The sequence below is a fragment of the Pelodiscus sinensis genome, chromosome 2 (genome assembly GCF_049634645.1).
Source record: "Pelodiscus sinensis isolate JC-2024 chromosome 2, ASM4963464v1, whole genome shotgun sequence".
Lineage (NCBI taxonomy): Eukaryota > Metazoa > Chordata > Testudines > Trionychidae > Pelodiscus > Pelodiscus sinensis.
This window is the reverse complement of record NC_134712.1, coordinates 132414765-132428991: the sequence shown is the minus strand read 5'-3', so window position 1 is coordinate 132428991 and position 14227 is coordinate 132414765. Positions and strand designations below refer to the sequence as shown.

The following is a 14227-nucleotide window of genomic DNA, read 5'->3' as shown; positions in this document are numbered from 1 at the left end:
GAAAAACTTTTAAATAAAACTCACACACACCCTTGCTTTCTTGAAAGCACTTGAAGCAATAAGTAGCCTAAGGCTGAGGATACCCTGCAAGCGTGGCTTTCTGTCTGCCATGAGGACTTTTTCCTTTGAATATCCAGCACCAGCTGAAGTAGAGCGGGCACTGTGTGCACGTCTGATACATTTTTTACCAAAACTCCTGCCTGCCCAACTCACAAGAGGAAAAAGGAAACAGGGAGGCAAAAAGGAATGGTTTAGTATAGAACCTTTTTAATAAGCTTCAGAGGGGTAACTGAATTAGTCTGTAACAGGAAAAACTTAAAAAAAAAAAAAAACAGTCCAGTAGTACTTTAAAGACTAACAAAACATGTAGATCAGAGGTAGGCAAAAGGGCCTCCATGAGTTGGATCCAGTCTGCAGAGGCCCTGCTGCTCCCCTGCCCCCAGGCCAATTAGAGCTTGGGACGGGAGAGCATGTGAAGCTTTCTTTGTTCTGCCCCCACCCAGCGAGCAGCACACAGCACTTCCAAGCACCACGTACTCCTCGCAAGGCAGGAGGAGGCTTCCCGCGCTCCCCTGCCCTCAAGTCTTGATTGGCCTGGGGGTGGAGAAGCGCATGTAGCCTCCTCCTGCCCTACCAGAGACATGGGTGCCCGGTGGGAAGGAGGCGTCAAAGGGGACCAATCATGGTCTGGGTAGCCCCACCCCTTCCTGTTTAGTCCCCACCCCTTCAGTGATGACCCAGGGCTACTTCAAAAAATTTTGAAGTGGTCCCTGGGCGAAAATTATTGTCCACCCTTTATGTAGAATTTATCATGAGCTTTTATGGGTGGAAGTGGGTTGTGCCAACAAAATCTCATGATACCATCTACATCAGGCATGTCAAACAGTCTTCTGGCGGGCTGCATGTGGCCCAATCAAAATTTTTTGTGACCTGCCACAACATTTTATAAAAGAATGACATGTGGCCCGCTGCCCGCTCGGCGCATGTGGCCGAGTGCAGATCATGGCTGGCTGGGCTGCTCTGCACAGGCATCAAGTGCCTGCTCACAGCTGGCTGCTGTGCTCACACCTCCCCAGCGCCTGAGGAAGAAATGTGTGGCAGCAGCAGCAACATTGGTTCTGGGACTCAGGCATTAGGCATGAGGGGGAGGGGTTGGGAGTGCCTGGGTCTGGGGGAGGGAGGAGGCATTGGGTTAGAGGGGGGTTCTCTGGAGGAGCAGAGGGGAATTGGGTTAGAACAGGGATATGGGAGTGCCTGGCTCTGGGGCAGTGGAGAGGGATATTTTGTTAATGTTTTGGTTTTTATTTCTTTATTTCCAAATAAAATCACAACATGTGTATTAATTTTATATCAAATATATGTCAATTTTTTGTAATTGCACGAATAATTAGATGTTTATGCAAAATCTCAAATTTACAAAGTATCTGAAATTTTCACAGAAGCCTGTTCTATTTGATTGACCATGGTCTATACTTGTTTTTATTTCAACAAAACAAGTTATGTATCATGTACAAAATTTAAAAGTACCTTAAATTTATATTTAAATTAAAAATTATGTTATGAGTAAATAACAATTTTACACATCACATTATTGTATTATTTTAAAACAAGACCTGAAAAATATTATAAAATATACCTAAAACATAATCTATAATAATAAATAATTACAACTTTCCGATGGAAGTACATTTTCTTTGGTGTCCCTAAAAGTTTTCATTTATGGCCCTCGGTGGGCTTCAAGTTTGACATGCCTGATCTATATGTTTCTTGGTCTTTAAAATGTAACCAGATTATTATTTTTTTAAGTTTTCCTTTTGTTATAAAGAATCTTTTATTTTAAAAAATTATAAGCAACCCCAATGCACCCACCTCTCCGCCCAGAGCTAGCCCCTCACCAGCATCCCCCCATCCCAATGCACTCATACTTCCCACAGCACCAGCCCCCCATCCCAATACATTCATACCTCCCAGAGCCAGCCCCCTGTCCCAATGCACTCATACCTCCCACAGAGCCAACCCCCCCAGTACCCCATTCCAAAGCACTCACCCCTCCCCCTGAACGAGTCCCTCCTCCCCCAGCGCCAGGAGTGCCCCCCATCAAATCCTCCTCCCCCCCCCCCCCCCCCGAGCCAGGCACGGGAGGAACGGAACAGCTGGGTAAGGGATTCTAACCTTTAAAGTCGCCACTGCTGCCACCTGGCCCTGCTGCCTCAGCTCGCAGTATGTAGAGAGCCAGGAGCACTTAGCCAACTCCTGGTCTCTGTTCAAAAGCATCACGTGGCCCAGAGCAGCATGCCTTTCGCTCCCAGCCCAGCCCAGCGCCCCCCTGGTGTGGCACCTGGGGGCAAATGCCCCCCCCTTCGCTACGCCTCTGACTGCCAAAATACAAGAGACCATGGAGGTACCTATCCTGCTGTAGAAAGAGGGAGGTGAACCAGGTAACTTTTTTTAGCAAAAATTTAAGACACGAAAAGCTCTAGCTGGTGACTAACCTCTGGAATGACCAAAGGGGTTTATGCCAGGAGCTGCTAGTGGCACAGAGGAGGAACAGGGTTTCTGTTATGTTCCCAAGAAATACTGGACAGATCATCTGGAGGCCAGGTGCAGAAACCAACCCTGGAGCTCTCGTGGTAGAATGTAATGGTAGATACAAGTCACGCCAATATCACTACAGCTTTGCAACACGTCAGCCATGCCACATTTTACCATCAGCTTGAAACTCACTAAGTCATCCTACAGTCATTGAAGAGCAATGAATATTTCTAAGGTTTTGTCTCCACTATGCTGAGGATTGACACTGCAGTGATCAATCTACTGGCCGATGATTTATCGTGTCTGCTCCCATTGATGCTGATACTCCACCAGGCTGAGAAGAGTAGCCAGCGTCAACGGGAAAGAAGCCTCTGCTGATACTACTGCACACAAGAGCTGTGTCTACATTGGCACCCTTTTCCGGAAAAGGGATGCTAATGAGACAAGTCGGAATTGCAAATGCTGCGGGGGATTTAAATATTCCCCGCGGCATTTGCATGAAGATGGCTGCCGCTTTTTTTCGGCTCGGGGCTTTGCCGGAGAAAAGCGCCAGTCTAGACGGGATCTTTTGGAAAATAAAGCCTTTTCCGGAAGATCCCTTATTCCTGATTTTAAGAGAGAGGGATTCCTCTTTTCAAGAGAGGGATGCAAATGAAGACATTCGAAATTGCATATAAAGCCGGGATTTAAATATCCCACGCTTCATTTGCATATTCGCATTATGGCACTATTTTGAAATAACAGACGCTGATAAGACGCGGTTATTTCGAGAGAAAACCCTTTACAATGGTAAACCTCATTGTATGAGGAACAAAGGTTATTTCAAGAGAAGGGTTTTCTCTCGAAATAACCGCATCTTAACAGGGTTTGTTTTTCCAAATTGCGCCATAATGCGAATATGCTAATGAAGCACAGGACATTTAAATCCCAGCTTCATTTGCAATTTCGAATGTCTTCATTTGCATCCTTCTCTTGAAAGAGGGTACAAGAATAGATATACCCTATGGCTTCAAACAGGCATGACCTGTAAGCACAGTAATGCTTCTAGCTTCCTAATGCTGTTACAAACAGCAAGGATAGAATTTTCTTGTAGTACATAGTATATGCCTGAAATATGGACAAATTTCATTTTGAGCTAGGGACATCAACATGAAAGTTGGCCAGATTCTCTTCAGAAAGCAATCTGTGGGACACAGCAGGGTGTGAGGGCCTGCAAAGGAGCCTGTTACAGAACCTTGATGAAGGTTTTAAGTTCTATGCCAGCTCCATGCCATGACACTAAAGTAGTACAGGAAGTGCTCTAAAATTCGGCCACTAGGTATGACCCCCAAGGGACCATCAGCCAGTTGACACTGGCCAAAGCACAGGAACATTGTGGTCATTCCTTCTCCCACACAATTTTTACTCTTACGCTGGGAGCTGCAAGAGAAGGTACAGTAGCTAGCTATACCAATGGTATATTCTGCCAGTTGAGGACTTCTTATACCATGTCAATCCACTTATCCAGGTCTATGCAGCAGCTAACAGCATGGTTCCCTATGCTCTAAACCAGTAGCAAAAATAATCAACTTTCACAGTCACAGCAGCAAATGAGCCATTTTACCTGCTGAAGCCATCCCCTGTGATAAATAACCTCAAACTCCAAGAGGACTTTTGCCACTTTGTTGTAGTTGCAGACTATGCGCTTGGCTTCTCCTGTTTGCAGGACAGTGGGATGCTGCTGGAAGAGAGCCATTGGTTCCTGGATCCTGTGGAAGAGCTGACGTGCCCACAAGATCTTACCAGCTATTGGAGGCAGATTACGAGCCAATGGAGGGTCATTTTTCTGCTTAGTGTACAGCTTAGAGACCATCTCAATATCATGACCATAGTTCTGAAGAATTTTCTGGTATTTTTCATCAATGCCAAGATTGGGGATTTCTAATCTGATAACAAATACAAGGATGATCATTGGAAAAGTTACTGCAAGACTTCAATGATTAGGAGACTCCTCATTTTGAGTTTGAATATACAATCATTTCTACACACTGTTGTATGCGTCGCGGGAGGACAAATGTATTCTCAGACTGATAGTCAGCAACACCTTCCAAAATACACTCTTACAACCAGAACCCAGGCTCATCTTAGCCAGTGCAACAGAAAGTGTTTCTACCTAAACCTAGAAATATCCCTCTATCACCATACAAAGGGAATCTCACTAATGCTAATTCCAAGTGTAAACTCATATGATTTTCAACAAGTAGTGAAACTACTCACCAATGACATGAAACACAGGAAATCAGTTATACAGAACAGTGTAGAACTGTGATAGTACAGACTGAGCTTGCCTTTTATTCTGCCATTTTAATGATTGAAAGCAGTACCGCCAACCCATCTTTAGCTACTGATACTACAGCTAGCCAAGGCACTGGGATATTGAATATGCTGCATATTGACATAAAATGATGAAAAATAGTTTTCAATATCCAAAAGAGAACTTTTAGCCCACATATAGACAGTCATTATAAGGGAGCAGTTCCTTTGTTATACTTTAACCTTAAGGACAGACAAAATAAAAAACAAACTTTGGATACTGCATTAGGGATCAACAACAAAAATTGAGTGATTTTTCTTTCCAGTGTCCATAATCAATGTGCTATGGGGAAAAAAGAGCTTCAACAATAAGGCATAAACTACTAATGTAGAATTTAAGAATTTAATCAAGAAAAAAATCATGACGTTTACACTGTCATCTAAGGTCTGTAAGATCAGAAGATAAGGGAGTTACTCACCTTGTGCAGTAACGACTGTTCTTCGAGATGTGTGTCCCCGTGGGTGCTCCACTGTAGGTGAAGGGTCGCCCTGAGCCTCAGATCGGAGCTTTCTATAGCAGTTTCCCCTGTTGAGTCACGCATGCCCAGGAGGCGTCTCGAGCCCTTGCCGCCTCCTGAGGAGTGTGACTCATCCCCCTCCCTTTCAGTTCCTCGTCTCCGCCCGAGTAATTTCGACTCCGAGCAGAGGGGAGGTAGGGAGGGTCGTGGAGCACCCACGGGGACACACATCTCGAAGAACAGTCGTTACTGCACAAGGTGAGTAACTCCCTTTTCTTCTTCGAGTAGTGTCCCCGTGGGTGCTCCACTGTAGGTGACTACAAAGCAGTATCCAGTATATGGTTGGAGGGAGCCGGAGTCAGTGTTTGGCAGTGGTGGAGAGCACTGCCGTGGCAACTGCTGAGTCACTCTTAAGTTGTGGAAGAATGGCGTAATGTTTAGCAAAGGTATGATCTGAAGACCATGTTGCTGCCCGGTAAATGTCTCTTAGGGGGACATTGCTCAGAAAGGCTGTGGAGGCAGCCGTGGCTCGAGTAGAGTGTGCTCTTGGTGGGCATATCAGCAGTCTATTGCCCAGTGAGTGGCACTTAATTATGCATGTAGATATCCATTTTGAGATTCGTTGAGATGATATCGGTGTGCCTTTGGATCGTTCAGCGATGGAGATAAAAAGTCTTTCAGATTTACGGAATGGTTTTGTTCTTTCTAGGAAGAAGGCCAGAGCCCTCCGGATGTCCAGGGTGTGCAGAGTGGCATCTGTCTGCGACGAGTGCGGTTTTGGGAAAAAGGTAGGTAACACGATTGGTTCGTTAATATGGAATTCTGTACCGACCTTTGGCAAAAACGTGGGGTGGGGTCTAAGTATGACCCTATCCTTTGTGAAAATTGTGTAAGGAGGTTCTGACATTAACGCTCCAAGTTCGCTCACCCTCCTGACTGAGGTGATGGCTAGGAGGAAACAGACCTTCATAAAAAGGAAAGGAAGTGGCACTGTTGTCAGTGGCTCAAAGGGAGGTCTGGTGAGGTAGTTCAAAACAAGATTTAGGTCCCACAAGGGGGGTGGAGTCCTATGTGGTGGGTATACATTCTGGAGTCCCTTGAGGAATCTTTTTGTAATAGGGTGGTTGAAAACGGAGAATCCATCTACTGGTGTATGAAATGCTGCTATTGCAGAGAGGTGTACTCTTAGGGAAGAGACAGAGAGTTCTGATGCTTTAAGGTCCAGAATGTAATCTAGAATGGTATCTAATGGTGAGGCACGGGGCTCCATTTTGACTCGCTGACACCAGTGACAGAAACGTGCCCATTTCTGTTGGTAAGTTTTCCGAGTAGACTGTCTCCTGCTCTGGAGGAGGATGTCCTTTACTTGCTGGGAGCAGCGATCTTCTACCTCTGAGAACCAGAGAGAAGCCAAGCCTGAAGATGCAGGGTATTGAGTTGTGGGTGCAGTATCTTGCCGTTGTTCTGAGATAGTAGGTCTATCCGGTACGGTAGCGGGTAGGGGGGCTGGACCGCTAGCCTGTGAAGGTATGGGTACCAGGTTTGTCGAGGCCATGATGGCGCAATCAGGATGACTAGGGCTTTGTCCCTCAGGATCTTGCGCAGGACTCTGGAGATGAGCGGTATGGGAGGAAAGGCGTAGTGTAGGGAGGCTGTCCAATTGATCAGGAAGGCATCTCCCAGAGAGTGTTTGCCAAGTCCCGCACGTGAGCAGAATTGGGGACATTTGGTGTTCTGGGTAGAAGCAAAGAGGTCTATCGATGGCCATCCCCACTGGTGGAAAATTGAGTTCGCCACCTCCGTATGTAACTCCCATTCGTGGTTCAAAGCGAAGTTTCGGCTGAGTGAATCCGCTTTGATGTTGTTCACCCCGGGCAAGTAGGACGCTATGAGGGTGACTTGGTTGCGGATGCACGAGTTCCACAGGCGAATAGCCTCCGCGCATAAAGAGCGGGAGCGGGCTCCACCCTGCCTGTTTATGTAGAACATTGTGCAGATGTTGTCTGTTAGGATGCGGACTGTGTGATTGGCGATGGAGGAGGCAAAGTGTGCACAGGCATTCCTTACTGCCCTTAACTCGAGGAGATTGATATGTAAGTGTGTCTCGTTTGGGGACCATCTGCCTTGAACTTCGTGGCCGTTCATATGTGCCCCCCAGCCTAGCAGGGAAGCATCTGTGGTGATTTGGATAGTGGGTTCGGTTTGTTGGAACGGAACCCCTGTCAAGAGATTGCTTGGCACTGTCCACCATCGTAAGGATCCCAGCACGTCTGGTGGGATAGTAACCGTTTTGTTTCGAGGGTGCCGTGATGGGATATAAACAGTTGCCATCCAGAGTTGAAGACATCGAAAGTGCAGGCGAGCATGGTGGACTACATAGGTGGTGGAAGCCATGTGGCCCATTAGTCTGAGGCATGTAAGTACTGTGGTGGTAGGAACTGTAAGCATCCCATTTATAATTTCTTGCATAGTTGCAAAACGTTGTTGAGGTAGGTATGCCCGGGCTGTCACTGAGTCCAGGCGTGCACCAATGAACTCTATGTCTTGAACTGGATACAGCGTTGACTTGTCTTGGTTGATTAGAAGGCCTAGACGACTGAGGAGGGTCGTGGTCGTCTGTATCATAGAGGCTGTTTCGGCGTACGAGGATCCCTTTAGGAGGCAGTCGTCTAGATAGGGAAATATGATGACGTTTTGTCGTCTGAGATATGCCGTCGCGACAGCCAGTACCTTCGAAAATACTCTCGGGGCTGATGAGAGGCCGAAGGGGAGAACCCTGTACTGGAAGTGGTCTGGTCCCAACATGAAGCGCAGGTAACGTCTGTGGGAGGGGTGGATGGTTATATGGAAATAGGCATCTTGGAGGTCGAGGGCTGCAAACCAGTCCCCTTGATCTAGCGCAGGAATGATTGTGGAGAGTGTGACCATCTTGAAATGTTGTTTCTTGAGAAATTTGTTCAGTTTGCGGAGGTCCAATATAGGTCTCCAGCCCCCTGTTCGTTTTTCGGTTAAGAAATAGCTCGAGTAAAACCCTCTCCCGTGGAACTCTCGGGGTACCCTTTCTACTGCTCCGATGAGGAGGAGTCAATCGATTTCTTGTTTCAGAAGGGTCTCGTGAGAGTGGTCCCTGAAGAGGGACGGGATAGAGGGAAGGGTAGGGGGGATAGAGGTGAAAGGGATGGTGTAGCCCACTCGAATGATTTCCAAAACCCAGCGGTCCGATGTTATGGACTCCCATTGAGGAAGGAATGGGCGCAAACGATGGGTGAACAGATGGCCATGTTGGGGTAGTGCTAGATCGTAAGCAGGGTGTCGCAGGCCCTCGACCAAATCTTCAAATTTGCTGTTTAGATGGTTGGGTAGTTGGTGGGCGGGCCTGGTTGTGGCGTCTTCTGGGACCTCGTTGCCTTGGTCTAGTGTCTTCATAGGGCCTCTGTGATCTATTATATTGCCCATATCGGTATCGGTTGTATGAGTTATATGGGGTGTATCGTCCGCGTCTATAGGGCTGCGTGCACATGCCCAACGTGCGGAGTGTAGACTTGGAATTTTTGCTGTTATGGAGTATTTCATCCGTAGTGGCTGCAAATAGTTTGTGCTTGTCGAATGGCAGATCCTCTACTTTAGGCTGGAGATCGTGGGGAACTCCTGATGACTGGAGCCAAGAGGTTCTACGCATGACTACCGCTGTAGCTGTAATTCGGGCTGCGGTGTCAGCAACATCCATTGCGGTTTGAAGAGCAGTGCGGGCGATCATATGGCCCTCATGAACTATTGTTTTCAGGATGGATCTTTTAGACTCGGGGAGATGTGGTATCAGCTCTCCCAGTTTTGAGTAATTGTCAAAGTCATGATTTGCTAAAAGAGCAGAGTAGTTTGATATTCTGAGTTGTAAGGTGGAAGAGGAGTATACCTTCTTGCCAAAGGAGTCCAGCTTTTTGTGGTCCTTGTCTGCGTTGCCCAACTTGTATTGTGGGATCTTTGCACGTTGTTGCGCTGAATCCACTACTAACGAGTTGGGTTGTGGGTGTGTGAAAAGAAAGTCGTTGTCTTTTGATGGGACAAAGTACTTCCTATCGATCCTTTTATTCGTTGGTTGAATGGATGCAGGTGTTTTCCAGAGGTCTTCCGAGGTCTCCATTATTGCCTCGTCTATAGGGAGGGCAATCTTGCTATGTAATGTGGGATGGAGATTCTTTAGCAGTTGGTATTGTTTCCTCTGGACCTCCTGCAGGGAAACATTCTGGCTTATTGCAACCCTCTTGAATAGATCTTGGAATTGTTTTAGGTCGTCAATTGGTGCAGAATCTGATGGAACTACGGCTTCATCTGATTGTATATCGGGAGCATCAGAATGTGTGACGTTTATTGAGTGAGTGTCTGATTCATTGTCAGAGATTCGGTCCACCTCCTCATCCGAAAGAGTTGCTGGAGGTAGGGACTGCGGCCGAGATAAGCTTCTCCGGGATGGAGTGGAGTGAATTGGGGAGCATTGTCCACGTGATTCCCAGTGTTCCCAGGGTCCCCATTGCGGATAAGGTGGGGGTGGGTAAGGCCAGTACGGGTGCCATGGGTTCTGTTGTGGTGGGGCTCCGTAGTCATAAAAGCGAGATTGCCTAGGTGATGGGTGCCTCGAGGAATAAGATGTGTGGTGATCATCCTCAAGAAGGGGAGCGTCTCGGCCGGATAAGATTGGTGTAGACCTGGGAGGGGATAGCCGTGATAGGGACTTCCCAGGTGAGTAGGATGTGGAAGGCAGACACTGAGCAGAAAGACTGCTGTGTGAGAGAGCTTCTTGCTGGCTCTGCTCCATAGCAGTGTCGTCTGGCTGCCTGTCAGTTTGCCCTGGCAGCGTTAGTGCAGCATCCTGCTGCTTATCTGGAGGTGGTGCCGGGCGTTTGGGCTGTGGGTCACTCTGCTGCGGTGCCGTGGTTTTAGTCGGCACCGTAGCTTTAAGGATCGCTGTGGCTTTCGGCGCCACGGAAGGCTGTGCAGTTGAAAGCGGTGCCGCTGTTTGAAGCGGCACCGCGGTTTGCTTCGGCGCCGGCTTTTCTTGCCGTGCCGGCTGTTTTGAACGCTCCCGGGGCCGCTCAGCAGTGGCGTGCCCCGATGCCAGCGCGGAGTGGGAGGATCGCCCCGAAGCCTTTGTGGCGGGCGTCCTCCCGGTCTGGTGTGCCTCTACTCCATGTTTAGGAGAGGAGGAGGCTGATAAGGAGCGGGATGGTGAGGCTCTACCCCTCAGCTCGGTTCTGGAGAGAGGGGGAGGCTCTTGGCGCGTTCCCGGCTGTTCTGCGGGCTGCAAGGCTTTTTCGAATAGGATCATTCTTAGGCGGAGCTCACGGTCTTTCCTGGCTCTCGCCGTGAGGGAATTACAATGAGTGCAGCTGTGGGGAGAGTGAGATTCCCCCAAACAGCGAATGCATTTTGAATGACCATCCGAAGCCGGCATAGGGTCCCGGCATTGGTCGCACTTCTTAAAGCCTGAGGAGGCGGACATGTCCGGTTCTCTCCTCTTTAAGCTTTTTTTTTTTTTTTTTTGTATTTATTTTAGTGTTCCTGCTGTTGTCGTCAGTCCGTGTTGGTTTCTTTCTTTTTTTTTTTTTTTTTTAAATCTGTTCTTTCTTCTCTGTGTTAAAGAGCTGTGAAAACTCCGGTATCTCTGAGACCCGGTCTGAGGTGATTCAAGCCCCCCCGAGGGGGGAGGGGGGGGTTAGGTAAGTGTATTTCCCTTATTACTAAAAATTCTTTTTCTTCTTTTAAAAAGAAACAGGGAAGGTAACTTGGATATCAGGGGAAAGAACTATAACTAAACTAGGGAGAAAAAAGGTAGTCAGAGAGTCTGACAGGGAGCTCCTGTTTGCTCCGTCCGCAGGCGAGGGCGGTTGAAGAGGAACTGAAAGGGAGGGGGATGAGTCACACTCCTCAGGAGGCGGCAAGGGCTCGAGACGCCTCCTGGGCATGCGTGACTCAACAGGGGAAACTGCTATAGAAAGCTCCGATCTGAGGCTCAGGGCGACCCTTCACCTACAGTGGAGCACCCACGGGGACACTACTCGAAGAAGAACTCACAAATGTGGTCGCCATTCAACTGCCCACAAACAAATTCTAACTCAGCGGTAGGCAATAACCGGCCCACGGGCCGGATGCAGTTCACCTGGATTAGCCCCAGCAGACAGCCACCACTATATTTACCTGCTTCTCCAGGGGTATTGTTCCCACTGCTGCAGATTGTCATTCCCGGACAATGGGAGCTGTGGCAAGTGGTGTCAGGAGCTGCAAGTACCCATACCTGCAAAGGTGCAGGTAAATACAGCGACGGCAGCCCGCCAGGCAATAAGCCTGGTGAATCGCCTCCATCTTATAGCCCACCCCTCTTCTAACTTATGGAGACTTTCAGACATGTTAAGCTTTCCTTTTAAAGCAATCTTGGTAGACCCTTTCTTTTTATCGGATTTGGTGAAGAGACATACTTAAAATGATTACTCTAGTAAATCAATTTACATCCAACAAGAAAAAAAAGGCATTTTATAGACAATCTCTTCATTTTTTCTGTGTCAGAAGAGGTTATATTTGATCTAATGTGCAGAAAACTGGTATGCTGCTCTAAGGCACACTGAGGCTGTGTCTAGACTACATGGCTCCATCGACGGAGCCATGTAGATGAGGGTTGTAGGCAAAGGGAAATAAAGCGGCGATTTAAATAATCGCCGCTTCATTTAAATTTACATGGCTGCCGCGCTGAGCCGTCAAACAGCTGATCAGCTGTTTGTTGGCTCAGCGCGCTAGTCTGGACGCTCCCCTGCCGACATCAAAGCCCTTTGTCGGCAGCCCCGTTATTCCTCGTGGGATGAGGTTTACCAGGGCTGCCAACAAAGGGCTTTGATGTTGGTAGGGGAGCATCCAGACTAGCACGCTGAGCCAACAAACAGCTGACCAGCTGTTTGTCGGCTCAGCGCGGCAGCCATGTACATTTAAATGAAGCGGCGATTATTTAAATCGCTGCTTCATTTCCCTTTGCCCAATAAACAAATCTACATGGCTCCGTCGACGGAGCCATGTAGTGTAGATGTACACTTAGATATTATAAGTATCTCTTTACCTTTCGAATTTCTTCAGCATACTAAGAGCTCTTTCAGTGGTTGGAATTCTTTCAAAAGTGATGTCCATAAAAGTCTTTAACTGATTCTGGAGAAGGAAAAAAGGTCATACTGGGGAAAGCTCTATGGAGTGCTCATATTAAATATATGAAGTACTGCTTGTCAGTGTGTTTATCATACATGGTACATGACCACTTCCCTGATAACAGCTGCAGTTAGCCTACTTTGGATGTTGTACAAAAACAAAAAAGGAGAAAAACAATCTATCTCTCCAGTCCCTCTGGAGCTACAGAGACAACAGAAGATTTAATCTTTTCAGATGTTCATTTCCTGAAATTATAGTTGTTGTTGTGGCTGCTTTCCTTTTCCAAGACAGCCAAATCAAGCTTTCACGTGGATATTGGCTTAGTATAGCAACCTAGTTCTCCCAACAGATTTAGTTGGCACCAGTGTGTGCTGTTAGGTGTGCACTTGTGCCAACACCCAGGAGAGATTCAAAATGCTGCCCAGCTGATTAGCAGAGCACCCACACCTACATTTTTTGTTTCCACTGGTGGTTCACATTCACATATGCCTCAGTGCACATAAAATTATTCTGCACATGGATTGAAAAGATTAAAGGAAACACTGTCTGACACCAATGATTAAGGGACCTAAAATGGGTGCAGTTTGTCTGGATTATGCACTCCCCATCCGTCTCCCCTCCCCCGAAAGTCTGCATTTCGGGATTAGCAGTAGGAACTTCTCTTTCAGGGCAAATGAGAAGGGAGATGCTTAAATTCTGTAAAAGTGAGCATCTGCCACTATTTCCTGCCCTGGTACACTATGTGTGCGATGGCCTTTATGAACCAGACTGGTTTTACCAGTAGACAGTTAAATGCCATCGTGTATCCCCTATAAGCCGTTTCAAGGGTTAAACATTCCCAAAGGCTATATCAGTCTCAGGACGGATAAGAAGTACTAAACCACTAAGGCTCTGTGTGATATTAGAGTGGTATTAGATTTATCATTCATTCTAAATGGCAAGCAAAAGCACTCCAACTGCTCCAGCCATTAAATCAGAGCATGCACACACAAGTTGATATTGCCTCATATAGACACTTTCCCTTTTGCGGATTCTGATCAATTAATAGTCGCAAACCTAGACAAAAAAAAATCACCAAGCACTTAATTATGCAACCTACATGCAGGTCACTTATCTGTTTGCAAAACTCTTCATAGTCCTGGTCAAAATCAGTCTTTCGTTGATCTAAGAAGTTATACTCCTTTTTTTTCATGGTGGCAACAATGCTCTAAACAATTTTTGGAAGAAAACAAAATATCACTTATCAAGCAGCCTGTCACATTCTGTTACTTACATATGTCGGGTTTACAAGGTTGGGTTTTCTATTATAGATATTAAAATCTCCATTTTTCAGCTGCATAAACAAATAATATGAGTGACAGATTAGGACAAAATTACAACACAGACCACTGGAGTTGCTCTTTAAAACACTCCCACCTATTGCAGCAGTTTTAATGTAGAAACTAATAGAAAAATTCAAAGTAGGGTTTTCTCATTTAAACATATTTATTACCCATAAATAATGTTCTCTCATGCAAGTGTGCAACACTTTTATATAGTACATTCTGGGGCAACATAGTTATATATCAGACAAAGGCAACACAAATACACCATTAATCACATTCTCCTTTCATCCATGTATCCAGGGAGGAAATGAGAACTTTTTAAAACCACACAGCACCACACAAACAGCCCTTCCATTCATTATCTGCCCACTCTTCCAA

The 14227-nt window shown here is 46.7% G+C and overlaps 1 protein-coding gene and 1 long non-coding RNA gene across 3 annotated transcripts in view; one reads left to right on the top strand and one right to left on the bottom strand.

The window, feature by feature from the left end:
• The window catches only part of DNAH5 (dynein axonemal heavy chain 5), a 253320-nt gene that overhangs the window by 170192 nt on the left and 68901 nt on the right, over positions 1-14227 (bottom strand). For both annotated transcript variants that reach the window (XM_075921464.1, XM_075921465.1), the window contains 3 exons: positions 13624-13731; positions 12442-12527; positions 4136-4457 (listed from right to left, as the gene is read on the bottom strand). In XM_075921464.1, the coding sequence (XP_075777579.1) occupies positions 4136-4457; positions 12442-12527; positions 13624-13731 (516 nt within the window). The remainder of the gene's footprint in view (positions 1-4135; positions 4458-12441; positions 12528-13623; positions 13732-14227) is intronic.
• LOC142827214 (uncharacterized) lies at positions 5300-11422 on the top strand. Its single transcript, XR_012901790.1, has 3 exons — positions 5300-5600; positions 6052-6130; positions 10980-11422. It is a non-coding gene; the product is annotated as an uncharacterized LOC142827214 (long non-coding RNA).